Source organism: Neolamprologus brichardi, chromosome 10 (assembly GCF_056152115.1).
Source record: "Neolamprologus brichardi isolate AB-2024 chromosome 10, ASM5615211v1, whole genome shotgun sequence".
In the NCBI taxonomy this organism is placed as follows: Eukaryota; Metazoa; Chordata; class Actinopteri; order Cichliformes; family Cichlidae; genus Neolamprologus; species Neolamprologus brichardi.
The window spans coordinates 29,095,456-29,113,407 of NC_142113.1; the positions used below are offsets into that span (position 1 = coordinate 29,095,456).

Here is a 17,952-nt window from a genome sequence, read left to right on the forward strand (position 1 = left end):
CTAAATTGGTCATAAGAGTTTACTGGACTTTGATGTTGATTATCTCTCCGTGCAAGCCCTGTGACCCGTCTCAGGTGTACAGTGCTGTATTACAGCTGGGATAAGCTCGAGCCCACCCATCACTCTCAATTGGAAGATTAACAGAATGTAGTTATACATATATATACTTATCTTTTACCTAGCATAGTTAATACTCCATGTTTTTTACACTGCGTCTAGCTTTTCTAAATTTTCCACAGTTTTTGTCTCTTGCTTATAAAAGCTCAGCTTAGCTTTGATGTGGAGGTATGAGTTGCGATAATGGGGTTAAGTGTGAGATAACCTCCCAATTTTTAAAGCAATATCAATTCAGCAATCTCATCGGAGTTTCTAATAACGTTGCAACCAAGACAGAAAGAAATCCCTGTGCGTGTGTGACAGAAAGACCACATTTAACGCCCTGGGATGAAAACGAGTGGATATAAACATAAGATTATTTATGACCACGAGCCATGTTGTCAGCCGACAACCATATGGTAGGATTAATACACCCCTGCAGCCTGCAGCTCCCTCAGGCCAGCAGTGAGGTGATCATTTCCCGTGTTGGCGCTCATGAAAACATAGCTCCTCCTGTCTCGCTGCTGCAGGTTAGACCACCTGGGAAATACTGTAGAAGTGATCACTGGAGTCTAGAAATGTCTAGTCCAGGGGTCGGCAACCTGCGGCTCTTTTGTCCTTATACTGCGGCTCCGGGTGGTTTGGGAAAATAAATTAGAAGTATTTAGCTGAAGTGTATTTTATTTGTGTTTTGTTCTTTTTTTAACTTGTAGTTCTAAATTGGAAGATTATTGTGATTTTGAAATATAAAAATAAAATTATATCTTATTATTTTTTCATCGCTCAAAATAAGCGTCACACTTGCGGAAGCCGGTGTACCCGCCGAAACGCTGTGCATTTATCGAGACTTTCGACCCCAGGTAGGCCAGTTATGGATCTTCGGATCCACATTATGTCGGCAGCTGTTCTCCTCCGTGAACCATGTTAAAATCGAACACCGCTCACGCCTCACAGATGACCTTACAGTCCTGCGTAAAGATGAAAGCCCCGATTTGCAGACGCTGTGCGCAGAGGTTCGGGACCATAAGTCTTATTGTAAACATATCACGGCAGACCCGACGATGTTTCCATGAACATGCTTTTCAGCATCTCTTTATTGACCACTTTTCACACGCATACATACACACGCTGTACGCATACAGCCGGCTGTAGCTTTTCAGCTCACAGCCTGACAACACAACAGCAGAGAGAGCACAGAGTTTAAGGCGGCGAGGCGTGATTGTGGGTGCCGCTCAGGTGCGTCCGACTCCCCTGCAGCGGCGCTGCAGACCACGCCCCGCGTGGTAAAATAGGCAGAATTTTGCAAATATCTTTTTTTTTTTTCAGCAACATAGTGCTTTTTTTCCAATTATTTCTTTAAAAGTCAGGTCAAGGCTCCAAAAGTCCAAAGGCGATATAAGGGTGGCTCACAGCAGTTTTTGTTTGCTACATGGATCATTTTAGTTCAGCTGGATGTCTTTCCTTTGGTTATATTTCTTTAAGAGTTCAAAATGTGTTAATTACATAAATAAAATGTAATTTTTTCTGTATGTCTGTGAAGGTTCTCAGTCATCCAGGTCATCGTAGTCAAAGGAGCTTGCAAAGAAAAGCGTCTGGACTTCTTTAAGTTACTTGAAGACGTTTCACCTCTCATCCGAGAGGCTTCTTCAGTTCTAAGGTCAAATGGTGGAGAGTCCCAGATATAAACCTAGTGGGAGTTTCCCCCCACAGAGGGACAAAAGGACCCCCTGATGATCCTCTAATCGCCTGAGCCAAGGTGTGAAACTGGGTGTGGGTCCCAATCAGCCAGAGTTTCGGGTGAGTTTATTGTGAAACCTGGCCCCACCTTATCATGCGAATTCCTGAGGTCAGATGGCCCAGGATGTGAGTGGGCGTTAAGGCGTCTGGGAAGGGATCTCAAAACTGGATTATAGATGGCAGAGAGTTGGTGTCGTAAACCACCGCCTCTGTTCAAAGATGGTCGCTCACAGTGGACATAGATGGCTTCTTTCACTCCTCTTTCAAACCAGAGAGGACAGATGGTTTGAAAGAGGAGTGAAAGAAGCCATCTATGTCTCCCACTAGGTTTATATCTGGGACTCTCCACCATTTGACCTTAGAACTGAAGAAGCTTCTCGGATGAGAGGTGAAACGTCTTCAAGCAACTTAAAGAAGTCCAGACGCTTTTCTTTGCAAGCTCCTTTGACTAATTTTCACTTCATGGAGTTCATAAGCAACACACCTTAGTTGCTCTGTGGATTCTTTTAAAAAGCAGTTAAAAACTTTTCTGTTCAAACAAGCCTTTTGTTGATCTACGTATTTTATATTCTTTACATTATTTACATTTGATCTTTTACATTGTATATAATGTCTATTGATTGTATTGGGTTTTTTTTAAATATCTGTGTACAGCACTTTGTGACTGCCTGTCTGTGAAAAGCGCTTAATACATAAACTTTACTTACTTACTTTAGTTGTTCACACAAAGCATAAAAGTAAAAAACAATATATGCAGTGTTATCTTCATTTTAGATTTCAAAATCTAAATAACCAAATAACCGGCAGACGCCATCAGGCAAAAGAAAGAAAGAAAAAGAAGTAATTTAACTTTTCAAGTTCTCCAACATGACAGTGGAAATAATATGTTATCCCTCAGTAAGAGGGAAAGTATAATTTTAAGCAATATGGCTTCTCTTGTGATTGCATGCCAGAACACAATATTGGCAGGCGGGGAGTGACACACATGGAGTTAAAAGCTTCCTGCCACTGGAGTACATTATCGCAGATGCTAGAATGAACACTGCCCTATCTCAAATGGTAATACGGGAAGAGTAAAAAATAAGTGATGAGGCGTATCATGCAGACTGTGCCACCAGGAGGAAGTGGAAAACCCAATTCATGCATTTACAATTATTAGATTAGCAGTCCTGGATGCTGGCCATGTTTTATGAATTAACCCAATCATGTCTTTATCCAAATTTCTTCCACTGAGGATGCTTAGTTTCCCATGTGCTCACAATACATTATTTCAGCCATTATTAATTTACCATTGCTTCCATTATGCTGCGTAAAAAGTGGAGGAATCCTGCCAAGGTGCATTTATATCGGGACGGAACAGCGCAGCTTTAACGGGCAATCGTGAATAAAGCCTGTTTTTACCTCTTCCTCTCATCTCTGTTGACTCACTCACTTCCAGCCGTTACTGTTGTCAGGGAATACGATGTTATGTCTGAGTGCCGTTGTGGCGTTGCGGCGACGTAAAAAGCAACAAAAAAATAAATTGCAGGGGGACTTTTGTTCTTTCCAGATCAATGCAAAGCAAGAGCAGCATGTTTGCCGTCATTGTCAAGTAACAAACAGCTGCTTCATGTTAATTTAATCCAACCGCACAAGACCTAAAGAGCCCGGCTTACAGGACGGCAAGTAAACAGTCCATCTCTTGATCTCTGTATACAGGATTTGATGTTCAGCTTTGCAAATAACAACTGCGAAGAACACTCACTCAAGGCAGAGAGTGCATCATTAAAATCAGAAGTTAGTTGCGGTGGGGGGGGAAGATGCAACTTCTCCACACCACTGCTTCCTTTGAAACTGTAGCCTACTGGGCAGCACAAGCCTTCACGCTGGGCAGAGCCGTGTCTATTACTACAGATTGGCTCTGCAAATCTCTTGGCTGGGATCATGAAAATAATAAATAAAAAAAAAAGGGAAGATGGAGGCGAGGGAGAGGAGGAGAGATGGCAATAAAACCTCAACAATTTCTGTGTGTGACAACATGAAAGTGGGAGGGGCAGGTAAATGGGGGCCGCCTGCTGTGAAAATATGGCTTATCATAGTCTCGTCCCCCAAACCACCTTAAAGGTTGCCGACTGCGAAACAGCGCTACCTTCGCTACCTGCCCGTCAATCTGCAAACACTCTATTACTCACGTACAAATTTTCTACATTATTTCAATTCCATCAATGAATGTCACCCAAAATTTGCCGGACAAAAAATTAACGCTTGTTTATTTCTTTAATAAAGTCATGCCAGACTCATTTCAGCTGTATAAAAAGCGACTGGTCCTCACGCTGGGTAACTGATTACAGCGCATTTAGCAGCAGCTAAACGCTCTTGATGGATGAATCTTTCCTTCCCAGATGCGCGGGGTAATTTAGTCCACTCTTCATGGAGAAACTCTGCTGCGTATGGCCATGTGTAGATTTTCAGTATCAACCGTTTGTAACGTTAGTCTTTAAGCTCATGTGTCCTGGGAGAGTTCCACCAGATGTGCTTTCTCCTAAACTTGACACTAGCATTGATCCCACTGTCTCATAATGTAATGACTGCAGCTTAAAGCCATCATTGTCTGGTTTTATAAATGTTCTTGGGATTTCCTGGATTACATGCTCTGATATCTCTTCCTTCTTCTTCTTTTTTTGGGTGTTCCCTTTAGGGGTCACCGTAGCAGCTCATCTGCATCCAAGTCACCTCATCCCAAACATCCCGTTCCCTCTACATCAGGGGTGTTGAACTCCAGGCCTCGAGGGCCGGTGTCCTGCAGGTTTCAGATCTCACCCTGGGTCAACACACCTGAATCACATGATGAGTTCATTACCAGGCCTCTGGAGAACTTCAAGACATGTTGAGGAGGTCATTTAGCCATTTAAATCAGCTGTGTTGGATCAAGGACACACATAAAACCTGCAGGACACCGGCCCTCGAGGCCTGGAGTTTGACACCTGTGCTCTACATGGTGAAGATAGTTAGATTTTAAAAAGCAGCCGCGTCACGGTGGGTCAATTATCAATAGCGCTTCCATGCTGTTTGCCGTCATATTGTTGTTTTATTCACGAGAATATTTGAATAAAACTACAAAAGTACAATATGCTGTGATGCGACAAAAGCAAATAAAAGGCAACTCTGTTTTTCAGAGATATTTCACAACTCCAGCACAACCACACACATTTTCTGGGACGCCAACGCTCAGCATAAACCTGTCCAGATGAGAACAATGAAATGTGTTTGGAAGCACTACACACACACACACACACACACACACACATTTGACAGTCCAAAGATTTAAAAGCACTTTCATTTAAAAGCTCGGGAAAATGAATTTACAAAGATAAAACAGTTAACTTAAGCCTGCGCAGTAAAGTGAAAAACACCCTTTTTCATACCTGAGCCAATGCTTGCTTGATTACCTTGCAGACGGAGGAAATGAGGAGCACTGAGCTTTTGTCAATTTGTCTCCCAGGTTCCCTCTATAAACCAACACTCTGCAGGAGGATCTGGCAATATTTAAATATGCACTGCAGAAAAGCACAGAAAATCCTTCGGCCTGTCTCTATTTATTCATATTTTACACCAACAGATTTTTGATCACATAAGACTGACTACCATATAAGGAGATGTCGATACGCTACAATGCACAGAAAACCCCTTCACTCGCCTTGACATTAAAGGTAAAAGTGTGTTACAATGAAATGTGATTTTCATACCACATAAACATAGATCAGCTAAAGCATTTTATAGTTTCTGCACCATTTCAGAAATCACAATTAGTGCTTTTAATATGAAATCAATGAATATGGAAATATACAGAGCACCTTATTTCTAAATTTAAGCACTCAAAGTGCTTTCTGCTACCCAATCACACATTCATTCAATGCTTTGATCTACACCTAAGTACGTTTATCCATCCATCCATCTTCATCCGCTTTATCCGGGGCCTGGTCGCGGGGGCAGCAGCCTAAGCAGAGAAGCCCATTCCTCCCTCTCCCGAGCCACCTCCTCCAGCTTATCCGGGGGAACACCAAGGCGAGCCAGCCAAGAGATGTAATCTCTCCAGCGTGTCCTGGGCCTGCCCCGGGGCCTCCTCCTGGTGGGACATCCTTTCGATGTGGAGGAGCAGCGACTCTACTCTGAGCCCCTCCCGGATGGCCGAACTTCTCCCCCTATCTCTAAGGGAGAGGCCAGCCACCCTTCGGAGGAAGCTCATTTCCGCGATCTTGTTCTTTCGGTCACTACCCACAGCTCGTGGCCGTAGGTGAGGGTAGGGACTTAGATCGACCGATAAATTGAGAGCTTCGCTTTTACACTCAGCTCCCTCTTCACCACGACCGACCGGTGCAGCATCCGCATCACTGCAGCCGCAGCTCCAATCAGTCTGTCGATCTCCGGCTCCCTTCTCCCGTCACTCGCGAACAAGACCCCGAGATACTTGAACTCCTCCACTTGGGGCAGGAACTCATCCCCGGAGTGGGCACTCCACCCTTTTCCGGCTGAGAACCATGGCCTCAGATTTGGAGGTGCTGATCCTCATTCCCGCTGCTTCACACTCGGCTGCGAAACATTCCAGTGCGAGCTGGAGGCCATCACCCGACTAAGTACGTTTATCTAACATTCAAATACACATCAGGGGTAACTCGGGGTTCAGTATCTGGCCCAGAGATTCTCTGGCACATGGACAGGAGGGGCCGAGACTGATTGATAGATGACCTACTCTACGACTGCTGGCCACGCAAAATAATATTGCTACTACATTAGTTTGCATATGGTTGAGGTTTACTTGGAGAGGTAAAGTTCTAGTTTTACAAGCTTGTCATCGATAATATTTGACCTTGTGCTTACTTTTCTTTAGTTACAAAACAGTCTGTGTGGGTTTTGTCGATTAAAGGAAAGAAGACTTCAACTTAAAGCATGCCCTTTGCACTCAGCTAAGATTCGACACCTACGGGTACCATTAACCTTGCCCTTAACCAAACTCTTCCCATGCCAAATAAGACAACAGCTCACAGCAGCTCTTCAATAAAAATCCCTAAGTATATGCCAAGTAGGATTTTTTTTTTCAAAAGCAGGACAAAGTGTGAACATTAGCCTTTTGCTTCTAGTTTCTAGCGGCATGCAGACTGAGTTTTCTCATCTACCACAGATTAAACTTGTGAAGAAGACAGATTAAGGAGCTAACTGCTAATCACAGCGTAATTCAGGATATTACAAACAGAAGCTAAGTTTGTTGACTTTCCTTGGATTTATTTCACACCTGAAGCAACAGACAGCAGCAGGAGATCCCCACATGAGGGTATCCAGATGGAGAAAAAAATTTGCAACAGTACTGATCCCAACAGTGTGTCCTCATCTATTCCAGTCAACACTACAGTGATCCCTCGTTTATTGCGGGAGTTACGTTCCAAAAATAACCCGCGACAGGTGAAATCTGCGAAGTAGCCAACTTTATTTTTTACAACTATAATAGATGTTTTAAGGCTGTAAACCCCAAAACGCTTAAAAGCATACATTACAGCACTTCAGAGTCACAGTTCAATTAAATCTGAAGACTCTTAAAGCACGGACAAAGGTTAAAACCTTTTGTGTTACTATTTATGGGGTAAAACTGTGGAACAGTTTTACTGTGGACCTACAGCAATGTTCAAGCATTAGTCAGTTTATAAAGATGTTTTGAAAACTGATTTTGGAAGAATATGAAACTGATAAAGTTGATCACCCATTGTATATATAACTATGCTAAATTGTATCTAAATCATATCTATCACTGTAGCTATGTTTATACATGTTCTCCTTGTTTATTGTGTGGGGTAAGTGATGATGGGAATTAGGTGAATAGTGGGATTCAATAGAATGTTGAGCATGGGGTAGGGATTAATAAGTATGTTATACTTCTTCCTACTCCATTTCAGACCTAATAATTGTCATTTCATGTCATTTAGACTCTGTTTTATTTTATTTATTTTCTTTTTTTGTTTTATATGAGCACATACGTGTGCGTATTTACATATATATTCATATTTGTAAATGCAAGTATGTGTACTTGTGTATATATTGTTTGTTTTTTTTCTGTATATGTCTGAAATAAATAAAGATACAATACAATACACTGTTAGCGATCAAAGATTTATGTAAATTTGACAAGCTGAATGCATTCTGTACTGTACAGGAGACATGGCACGAGATTGATTGACAATGGTCTACAGCCAATCAAGACGCAGAACACAATGTGCTGTACAAAAAAAAAAAAACATGGAAAATTGCGCACAAAAAAAATCAGCAAAAACAGCGACGCCATGAAAGGTGAACCGCATTATAGCGACGGAGCACTGTGTACGCGGTGTAAAGGACGGATGTAGCTACAAAGATCTCATCCGTTGTTTCCTGAAACAACGGATGAGATCTGTTTTGGAGATGAGCATTTTCAGTCCTTACCTTGGTATCAAAAACCCAAGGATGGGTGGGTGTGACTACCATTACTCGTTCGCTGGCTAACGACAAGTGCCACAGATAGTTCTCCTTTTTGAAACACAGCATGTCTCACAAAGGAGGCTTAATTTGGAGTGACTGAGTCCATAAACATATCAGGAAAGTTTTCCTGAGTGTTTCTGGTAGCCTCCACATTTTAAAGGCACGTCAACATTGGCTTAATATTTCTGACTCAGCAGCTATGTCCATGTTTTACTCTCCATGGTACTGTGCAAGTACTTTCCTTGGTATCAGCATCACGTTTGAATTTCTAGTATTGCAACAACTAAAATAAGAGTAAATTCATTAATTACTTATTAATGTGAAACAACTAAAGGATGACTAGAGAGCTGTTGTTTATGAGCTACTGTTTCTTAATTCTCTTATCTGTTAACTAAAGTATAGAAATACAGTAGCTACATTGTATATTACTGAAACTACTTATCACTGTGAGATTAATGAAGAAAAAAGTAGGTATTGTACCATGTTTTGCGCACAATCCCATACTCCACATGTCAGTATTACAAACTGATGTATTACTGGGCTTGGATATTTGCTTTTGTTTTCGGTGGCACAGAACAATCTTCTCCACCCTTGGGCCCAGCAGGATTGAAGAGATTAATGATTAAGATGTATAAGACACTGGTTTTATAATAGTGAATAAATCAGCGTGCCCAAATGAGAATGTGATACGTTTCTCAACTAATCTGAAAAGATGTTAATAAAAATGAATAACATTAACAGGCTGAACTGATAGGGTGGAAAAGTGATGAATATGTAGCTATTGGTACAACGCGAGGAAGCCTAATGAGTTTTTCAGGTTACATTTGACCCAGAGGAACTCTGCGGTTTTGCACTGAGTTAGTCTAATTTAATGGTCGTGCCTGGGTCAGTGTTTATTTGTCTCCAAACCAGCCAAACACTCGGCAACATGCTGAGCATATCAGAAATGTCCTCAGTAGCTTTAAAGTAGGAATCTTTCAAGCGAATAAACAAGAATTTCCAAATCAAAGTCGCTCAGCTTGCCTATTCAAGGTTAGAAAGGGGTTGAATTACTCTAGTAATAGCCAAGCACTGGAATAAACCTGCAAAAATATCTCCACTTTCCCCGGCACGGAGAGCTGACTCATGCAACTTTCTTTAAGCATTAAAAACTAACTCAAGTTAAAACAGCTCATTTCATTAAAATCTTGGCACATGCACTGCATTCCCCTTTTGAGATTTGTGTCAAGGGACTTAAAGTTGATGATGGTAAATACTTTCCCCTTCTCACTGCTTGACCTCAAATAACGTGCTCGCACTTGAAGAAGAAGGAAGGAATCGAGCAGCGTTAGCAGCGGCGGTGCAGCCTGTACTCTGCGTGGCCCAATAACAAAGGCTGTGTTTTGCCTTGTCATTGTGAAAGTGGAAGCACTTTGAGGCGAGGAAGATTCTCCTGGCTTCCGCCTCTTTTATCAGAGATGAGTGCTGATAAACAGCGGTTCGCCGTGTCACCCGATGTGTCCTGACAAGACGGCCCGTGGCAGAAGCATCACGTCTGCAGTCATATGATCTGAACGTGTGCACGATCCATGGCGAGAGGTCCTGACATTTCCCATCAAAGCGTCGGGAAAAGACGAGCTGACACTGACAGCGACAACGACACGTGGGACAAGAAGCCGAGCACGACCGCAGAGCTGGCAGGAAGCAGAGGCTGAGGTCAGGAAGTTTTCTGTGTTCCTTACAAGGCGCAAGTAGCCATCTAGCTGCTGGGGATGAAGCCACTGCTTCTGAATGTGGGTCACTCTCCCTGGATTCCACTGTGCTTTCTCTCCTCGAGCCTTTATTTGGAGCCAGGGCATTTGAATACTGCATGTTATACCCAGGGCTCCGGAGTACTGCAAGGTTTCCAAGAGCCTTGTACTGTGCACATAGATGAGGATAATAAGATTCCAGTTTGTGTGTGTGTGTGTGTGTGTGTGTGCACTGCAATGCGTATTTGTTTATTGGGCAAAAAATGTCAGTGAGTCACCAAAATAAAAATTGGCAGCTCCACATTGACTGCATTTATATGCATGCAGTGACCTCGCCGCTGTCGTATAGAATTTTAATTCGGGTTACGCAACATACACGACTCTCTTTGCATCCTGCAACTAAGTGTCCATATGAATAAACAAATGAATAAAATATCTCTGGCTGTCCACCAGCTGCAGCTCTTGGCAAAGCAAAATGGAAATAATTATCATTTCATTAGCTATAGTTGAAATAAATTAAAATACGTACCAATGTTCACAGATGGCAAACCTAACGGATACGGGGACAAAAGCCCACGATAACACACAAGCTTTTCCCAGTGTTTTCAATGATCTGTCAGAATCTGCATTTGGCTCATTGAAATTACTCATTGTGTCATTTTTAACGGAAATTTTGTGGTTTAACTGAACGTGTTCACTGCCGAGAAAAAGGCTGGCTCTTTAACTACGAAATGGTCCAATGTATTCAAGGCTATTCACCAACTTTATCTGTCTACTGTGTGGTGCAGACAAAGCTTTTATGCTAAGAGCCACTCTCTGTGGCGTGTGCAAAGTGTAAAAAGAGCCTTTTTGTCAGCCAGAAATGCAAAACAATGAGCGGACAGGGGCTATGTCTGTAAGCTGCAGCTTCTTTGTGGGCCAGTTACTACAAATGACACCTTTCACATTATATGCAGTCAATTCCACCATTGGACAAGTGGAAAAACTCAAGTGAACCACTGTTGTGCTCGACACTGTTTACCACCAAAAAAATCCACAGTAGGAAACGTCACTGTTAAATTACAGTAAAGTACTGACCTCTCAATCACGGCTGTCCATTTCTAGCTAAACTTTGTCACTGTTCAAACTCTAAACACAACGTAACATCACAGCACATTTACAGTTCAATGAGTCGGGTTTGTACGGTTTCCTATTGGTTGTTTTTCTTGTGTATTTTTAAAGCAGGCAGCACGGTGGCACGGTGGTTAGCACTGTTGCAGCACAGCAAGAAGGTCCTGAGTTCAATTCCACCATCAGGCCGGGGTCTTTCTGTGTGGAGTTTGCATGTTCTCCCCGTGTTTGTGTGGGTTCCCTCCGGGTACTCCGGCTTCCTCCCACCGTCCAAAGACATGCAGCTTGTGGGGATAGGTTAATTGGAAAATCCAAATTGCCATTAGGTGTGAATGTGCGATTGAATATGAGTGCAAATGGTTGTCTGTCCCTGTGTGTTGGCCCTGTGACAGACTGGCGACCTGTCCAGGGTGTACCCCGCCTCTCGCCCTATGACAGCTGGGATAGGCTCCAGCACCCCCCGCGACCCTGAAAAGGAGAAGCGGAAGCGAATGGATGGATGGATGGATTTTTAAAGGCATTTGGGCTTTGTAATATTTTACTAGTGATTGTCACGCAGGTTTTGCTGCTAAAAACATTACTTTAGTACTGTATATGATAAAGATCCTTTCCAGAACAATGCGATGGAAAAGTCACTATCTGTGAAACGCTGTCGTGTATAACAGAAATGATGCCACTATCAATTTACGGGCGAAAAGAGAAGATCCGATTTTTAAACGACACTTGAAATGAAAAGCAAACAAATCTAGAAAAGCAGTGTCAGCCCACACCAGGGCATGCTAGACAACATTACGGCTACACATACTATTATTGCATTGCCATGGTAACTAAATTTGACACACCACTACTCCCTATCCTACTGCATGACAAACACTCACGCCGACACACACATTGCACGTTTCTGACAGCACTGCTGCGGCCGCGGGAAAACAAGGGAAGCTTCCACAAGTGGCCCGTCTCTCCCCCGTCTCGCTGCCTGGCATGCCATTGTTTGCAATAACAAGTCAAAGACTTTCAAAGCTGGACAAGTGAAGAGGAGAATAATTGGAAGGAACGATAGAGTGGCTAAGGGAGAGTCAGGAGAGGAGGCCTCCTGATTCATCTTTAAAGACACTCCTTATTGCATCTTTAATAATTTTCCTCGATGTGCTGGGAAGACTCGACAGTTCACTTCCACAACTCTTGAATTCACACCCTACTGAGGCAAGTCGCTCACGAGGCTCACGCTGGGCTTTCTTCTCCAGGCCTCGTCGCCTTCTTAACTCTTCTGTTTTATCACTCCTCATTTCCATCCCTGCTAGGCTCACGGAGTCAGGCTGCCGAAGACTTGCAGATGTATATGGATGCTAACACGCTCTGCAAATGTTTTAAGAGACAAGGGGATATGACAAAGCTTCGGCTCATATTAAGTCTTACTGCAACTTTGTTACACCACATCTTGGCTGAAAGTGTCCCACGGTTAGTCAGTTCTCTGAAACTGTTAATGAAACTGTTTCGTAATCCAGATGAAAGTAGAAGTTAGCATCGTACATTTTAAAGAGAGGGGAACTTAAAGAGAGTAAGTGTTGCTCTTATGGTGTGAAGAGAAATGCTTGGAATTCCTGGGGGGGAGGTGGGACTCGAGTAAATAGCTCATTTTTGTCTGGTTACAAGAAGAGCTGTTAGCATATCTTCAGATACAGAAACCAACATCAGCTCCAAAGCCTTAAATCACAATTTGAGAATTAAACTATTCTGTTCATTTTATAAAAATATCCAAGTTTCCAGGAACTTGAAGAGAAATTGGACAATGTGTGTGGGCGGTGGTATCTTTGCTACTGCTACCGCCATTTATACACGTGTGCTCCACAGCTACAGCTATTCTAACTTTTATCCCTGTAGTGAAATGATTTTATAATTGTTTTTTGCATATTTCCCCAAGTAAAGGTCACTAAAATGATATTAAGTAGATGATTAACTGAATTTATTTAGGTAAAAATACAGATATCATAAACATACATTTTATACAGGTGGAATTTCTGTTCCTGTCCTTTTAAAGGATTTTAAAGGATTACTGTTGCCAGTATAACAGTACTGCTTTTCACTATAGAAATGTCACCAACTGACACTGTTTGAGTCAAAAAAGAAATTTTACTGTAGGAACAATCATAATTATACAAGTAATTGTGTTACTGAGGGTTAATTAATCATAGCTCATTAAAAGCAGATAGCTACCTTAACGTGTTTAATATAGGTTTCACTAATCTTTAGTGTTTCGTTAACGTTCCTGTGTTCATTTCTGGTGTCCTTCGTACATACAAGTGCAAAAACATCCAACTTTGTCAAATGCATACACTAATATATCCTCTAATCCTGGATACTCTGCTGATAACTGAGCAGAACTAAGAGCTACAGAGACCAGAGTCCTGCTAAGCCTCACGCTCTCTCTCCACTTTTCCTGCAGGCAAATGGTGAAATTTAGAAACTTTAAGAGAGTTGAGAGTGAAAAAGCTCAAATACAGGAAAGCAGTGAGGGACACTTGAGTCATGAACTATTTAGTCCCATCACACATGCTCATCACTAACCATTGTGTTATATGAGTGGTGTATTTTTGTAACAGTAATTGTCTGAATGGCAATGTAAGACACTCAGAAAATGTGAACGGGATCACTTGTAATGAAGCAAAAAGTTATAAATCTACACGTCCAAATAATTTTCCTTATGTTGCCTCCAACCATTTACATGTTAAAACAATATTATTTGCATTAACACACACGCCGACACAAAAACGTGGTTAAACATCCATTTATATATTAGTCAGTGTTTTATTCCCAGCAGTGAGCCGGACGTGTAGAATGAGTACAGTATGTGAGCATTAAATGCCATAGCAGAAGCCAAATCTGTATGTGTTCCACAGCTACAACTATTACCTGGCCTTTAAACACAAACTGCTCGGAGCAGCAGTTCACTGCAAATTATTCATAAAAAATAAAAAAAAAGAAGAACTCTTTGGCTGGAGGCCACCATTTCTGAAGGTGAATCTTACAGTGCTGCTTAACCCTCTCTTCTTCCCTTTATCTTACCTGACTTTAATTAGTGCTGGCACATCATTTGGCTAAGTGAAGACGAAATTAATGAGAAGGATGAAATGTGTGTTTACATCCTCGTTTGTCTATTTAGACTTGAAATGAACATAAATGGTCGTGTAACTTGTGCTTGAAGCCTGAAACAGAATATTGTGAGGATTGGAATGAGATGACTTGGGTTGCACTTCCGCGTACACTGTGATCTTATGCTGTCATCGAACGCAATTGATTCCGAGATTCGTCTAATAATGCTGCTTTGAATTAAGCTGGTTATTAAGACTGTAATGAATGAATCCATCGCTGTGGTAATTGTGTTCTATTGGACATGTAAATCCTTCGTTTCCTTTAAGCCTATCCACTGGTGCTCAGCATTCACACTGTAGCTTTGTTTACAGACAGTCATGCTGCCCTAAGCCTAAACCTTGGACAAATTGCAGATGATTCGGTGCGAGTGTTATTATAAAGAGACATATAATACGTCAATTTATGACAGGGAGGAAATTGTTGGCTGAGATATACCGGGAAGCAAGAAAATAATCTATTCATCAATAAATCTTATATGCATGACTGCATGGAGGCTGATTGAGCCTCTGCTGTGAATATAGATGTGTCAACATCACAATAAATGTGACATTCGGCATGGAAACAAGGAGTCTGAAAGCATCGGAGCACTTGAACAGATTTTAAAGGACACTTACTTGAGGGTGAACTGCTCAATAGTAGAGTTGGGCATCAGGTACAGGAAGATTTTGAGAATCTCTCCAGGCTTCAGGGGCTTCTCTGGCAGCCTGAGGAACATGTTCTTGTCTAGCTGCTTGTCCACCAGCAGCTGCTCTTCACTGGCCTGGTACAGGCTGATGCTTCCGATGCGCAGCAGGGGGTGCTGTGACAGAGGTTCTCCCCTGGAAGCACCGCCACCGTGACCTGAACCCTTACTGCACTCCCCTTCCAGGTTAGGCTCGTGTAGCGTGTAGTATAGCTCAGCCTGGAGGGTCTCACTTAACCCATCCAAGAGCCCGTCGCTCGAGCCTTTCCTTCGGCCCAGAGGGGCTACATTGGTGTTAAACCACGACGGAGGAAGCTCCAGTTGGGCCAAGCACTGCGCCAGGTTACCTTTCATGCGGCAGGAGGTTTTAATTTCACGGACATCCCGGAAGGCATGCAAACGGACGCAGGGTAGCTTGTCCTGAGCCTTGAAGTCATCCCAGTCACGACCGGCGATATAGAAAAACACCTGGACTGTGGGGTTGTTGGAGAAGACCCGCGGTTGGACAATGAAGGCCCGAACCTTCCAGTTGACTGTCAGTTGGCCGGGAATATCCAGAGGACTAGCTGGCTGAAGCAACTCCTTGGACAGGGCCTGGTCCTGGGCAAAAGGCCCGAAGCTTATGTTGATGGCGGGGAGGTCTTTTGTCTGGAAAACCACAAAACTCTCAGAGCGCTGCAATGGGTTTCCACTGCTGGGACTACTGCCGCTCTTCGTGCTGCCGCCAAATGTTTGTCCTGTGATCTGAGCCTCCCTCAAAAAGAAGGCCAGTTGTGCATTGGACATTTTGAAGTTGGCAGGAAGGTACACACTGGGTGGTGAAGGACTGGCTGTCATTGCTGACGAACTCAGGGCATCAGAGCTGGTTGGAGAGATTTTACCTGCAAGAGCTGCAAGAAAGAAAGGAGAAAGGAAAGATTTAACTTTTAAATGCAGCTTCCATTTCTATAATAATAATAATAATGCACATTATTTATAAAACACCTTCGAAATCACAGTGTACAAAGTGCTTTCACAAGCAAGCAAAAAGGAGAATATTTAAAAGTTACTTTCAAACAAAGTAAAACAGGTAAAACTCATGAACTGTAAGTGGAAGAAAACACCAGAAAAAGGGAAGATATGGTGAGTGTGTGTGTGGCAATGAATATATGGTATAATTAGGAAGAGACACAAATGTGGTCTACAGAGTCAGCTGAGGGGGCAAAAGGGGAGGAGGTCAAAACACACTAATCAGATGATAACTGGTTGCTGTCAAGCATCCGGAGCAGAGGTTATACACTGAAACATGTCGACATTAAGAAGCTGCGCCCCGTGTGATCTTTGTCTCGGGCAAAACATGTTGCACGAGTGTTTGGATTCAATTAATCTGAAGCGACACCTGTGAACTAGCCAAACTCAAAACTCTTCAAGTTCCTGGAGACGAGCAAATACCTGACCAAACACCCAAGACGCCACCGCAAAATTAATCTAGGTCGAAATCACAAATAACAAAGAGAGTAAATGGGACATACTTATCAAAATCACCCAGAGCTGAGCACAGAAACATAGCTGCCTGTTACCATGGTCCAAATCAGAGATTAAAAGTCCCATATTCCAAATGGTTATATCATTGAGATTTCATCCTTTAAATGTGGGGAAAAAAGGCAGAATCAAGAGGATATTTTGGGAACTCCCCAACAGAAAAGTCTCTTCAAACAATTGTGTTACTTGGAAGTAGTCCACAGAAGTTTCTCTTCTTTTTTGGTAGCTCCTTAGAAAGTCTTTTTCATGTGTGTTGCAAAAGAAGGCTGAATTCAAGAATAAAAAAATAAATAAAAATAAAAACAGCAATCTGCAGTTCTTCACTTGGTCATGTTCTGGCTACAAAGGTTCCACCGAGCTTCTTGAACTTGCGCTTGTCTAATTCCCTGTGGCTTAGGTCTTGGTTTAAGAGTGGTTCAGCCCCACACAGCAGCTCTTTCAATCTCAGACTGTGCATGGCTCCGGGACACACTCTGATAGATAGGCAGAGCCTCCTCCCGGTTGGTGGGCTGTACGGAACTATAGACAAAGCCTCTGACGCCGCCCCATCTCGCCACACCTAGTCTCTAGTCTATAATCACCATTTTAGCTCCGGGTCATAGCTAAGACACACAGCCCCTCAGAGGACTCGACTTACACCACACACACACACAGAGGTGAAAGAAAAAACACTCTTCAGCTCGATTCATGCTCTCTCTCTGGACTTGTTCAGGCAGACTCTTATGTGAGTGCATGCAAGTGTGTCTATAAGGACTGTGTGTGTGTGGGTGTGTGTGTGTGTGTGGTGGGGGATGGATGTATTGCCTGAATGCCTCTAGGCAGAGAGAGAGTGAGAGAGTAAGAAGGAGAACGGGAAAGGGAGGGATTAGGTAAAGGTTATTGATGAATTAGCCTAGCTCTGCTTCCCTTCTCCTCCTCCTTCTCCTCCCCCTCTTCCTCCCCCTCTTTTCGTCTGCTTTAGCCCCATGAGAAATCCATGAAAATGAAGGGGTACCGGCAAGAGGGGGAGGGGTATCTGGGCTGGCTCGCTGCTTCACTCACATGTGCCTGGAATTCCCATAATAAAAGAGAGAAGGATCCACGGATGTGTGTGTGTGTGTGTGTGGGCTCCATAAACTGAATGGCAAACAGTGGGGCAACAAAAGATGAAGCCACAGCCGGAGAAACATCCCGTACTTACAAATGAGCATAGAGAGGGCTGGAGGAAGTATAATGATGAGAGAAGCTACTTAGGGACTAAGTCTAGTTTCCACCTCACAGGAATGCATGTCTCACTTTTTGAGCCGCTCTTCACTTGATCAACATTTAAAGAGACAAATGCACACAGCGATCCGCAGACTTTCTTAAGGGCTTCTCTGCTAGGGTCCCATCTGCTCGTTGTCCTGGGTCCAAACACAGAGATCTCCCAACATTTGTATATTTCCAGGTCACCTGATAAACTAA

General features: G+C 42.9%; 1 protein-coding gene across 3 annotated transcripts in view; it reads right to left on the reverse strand.

Annotated features, from left to right (window-relative positions):
* tmem132e (transmembrane protein 132E) overlaps nt 1-17,952 on the reverse strand; it is a 437,959-nt gene that overhangs the window by 122,723 nt on the left and 297,284 nt on the right. For 2 of the 3 annotated variants that reach the window (XM_087847502.1, XM_087847503.1), the window contains exon 2: nt 14,921-15,878. In XM_087847502.1, the coding sequence (XP_087703628.1) occupies nt 14,921-15,878 (958 nt within the window). Of the gene's footprint in view, nt 1-14,920; nt 15,879-16,499; nt 16,962-17,952 lie in introns of those variants that run through there. The other variant, XM_087847501.1, reaches the window with a different exon arrangement.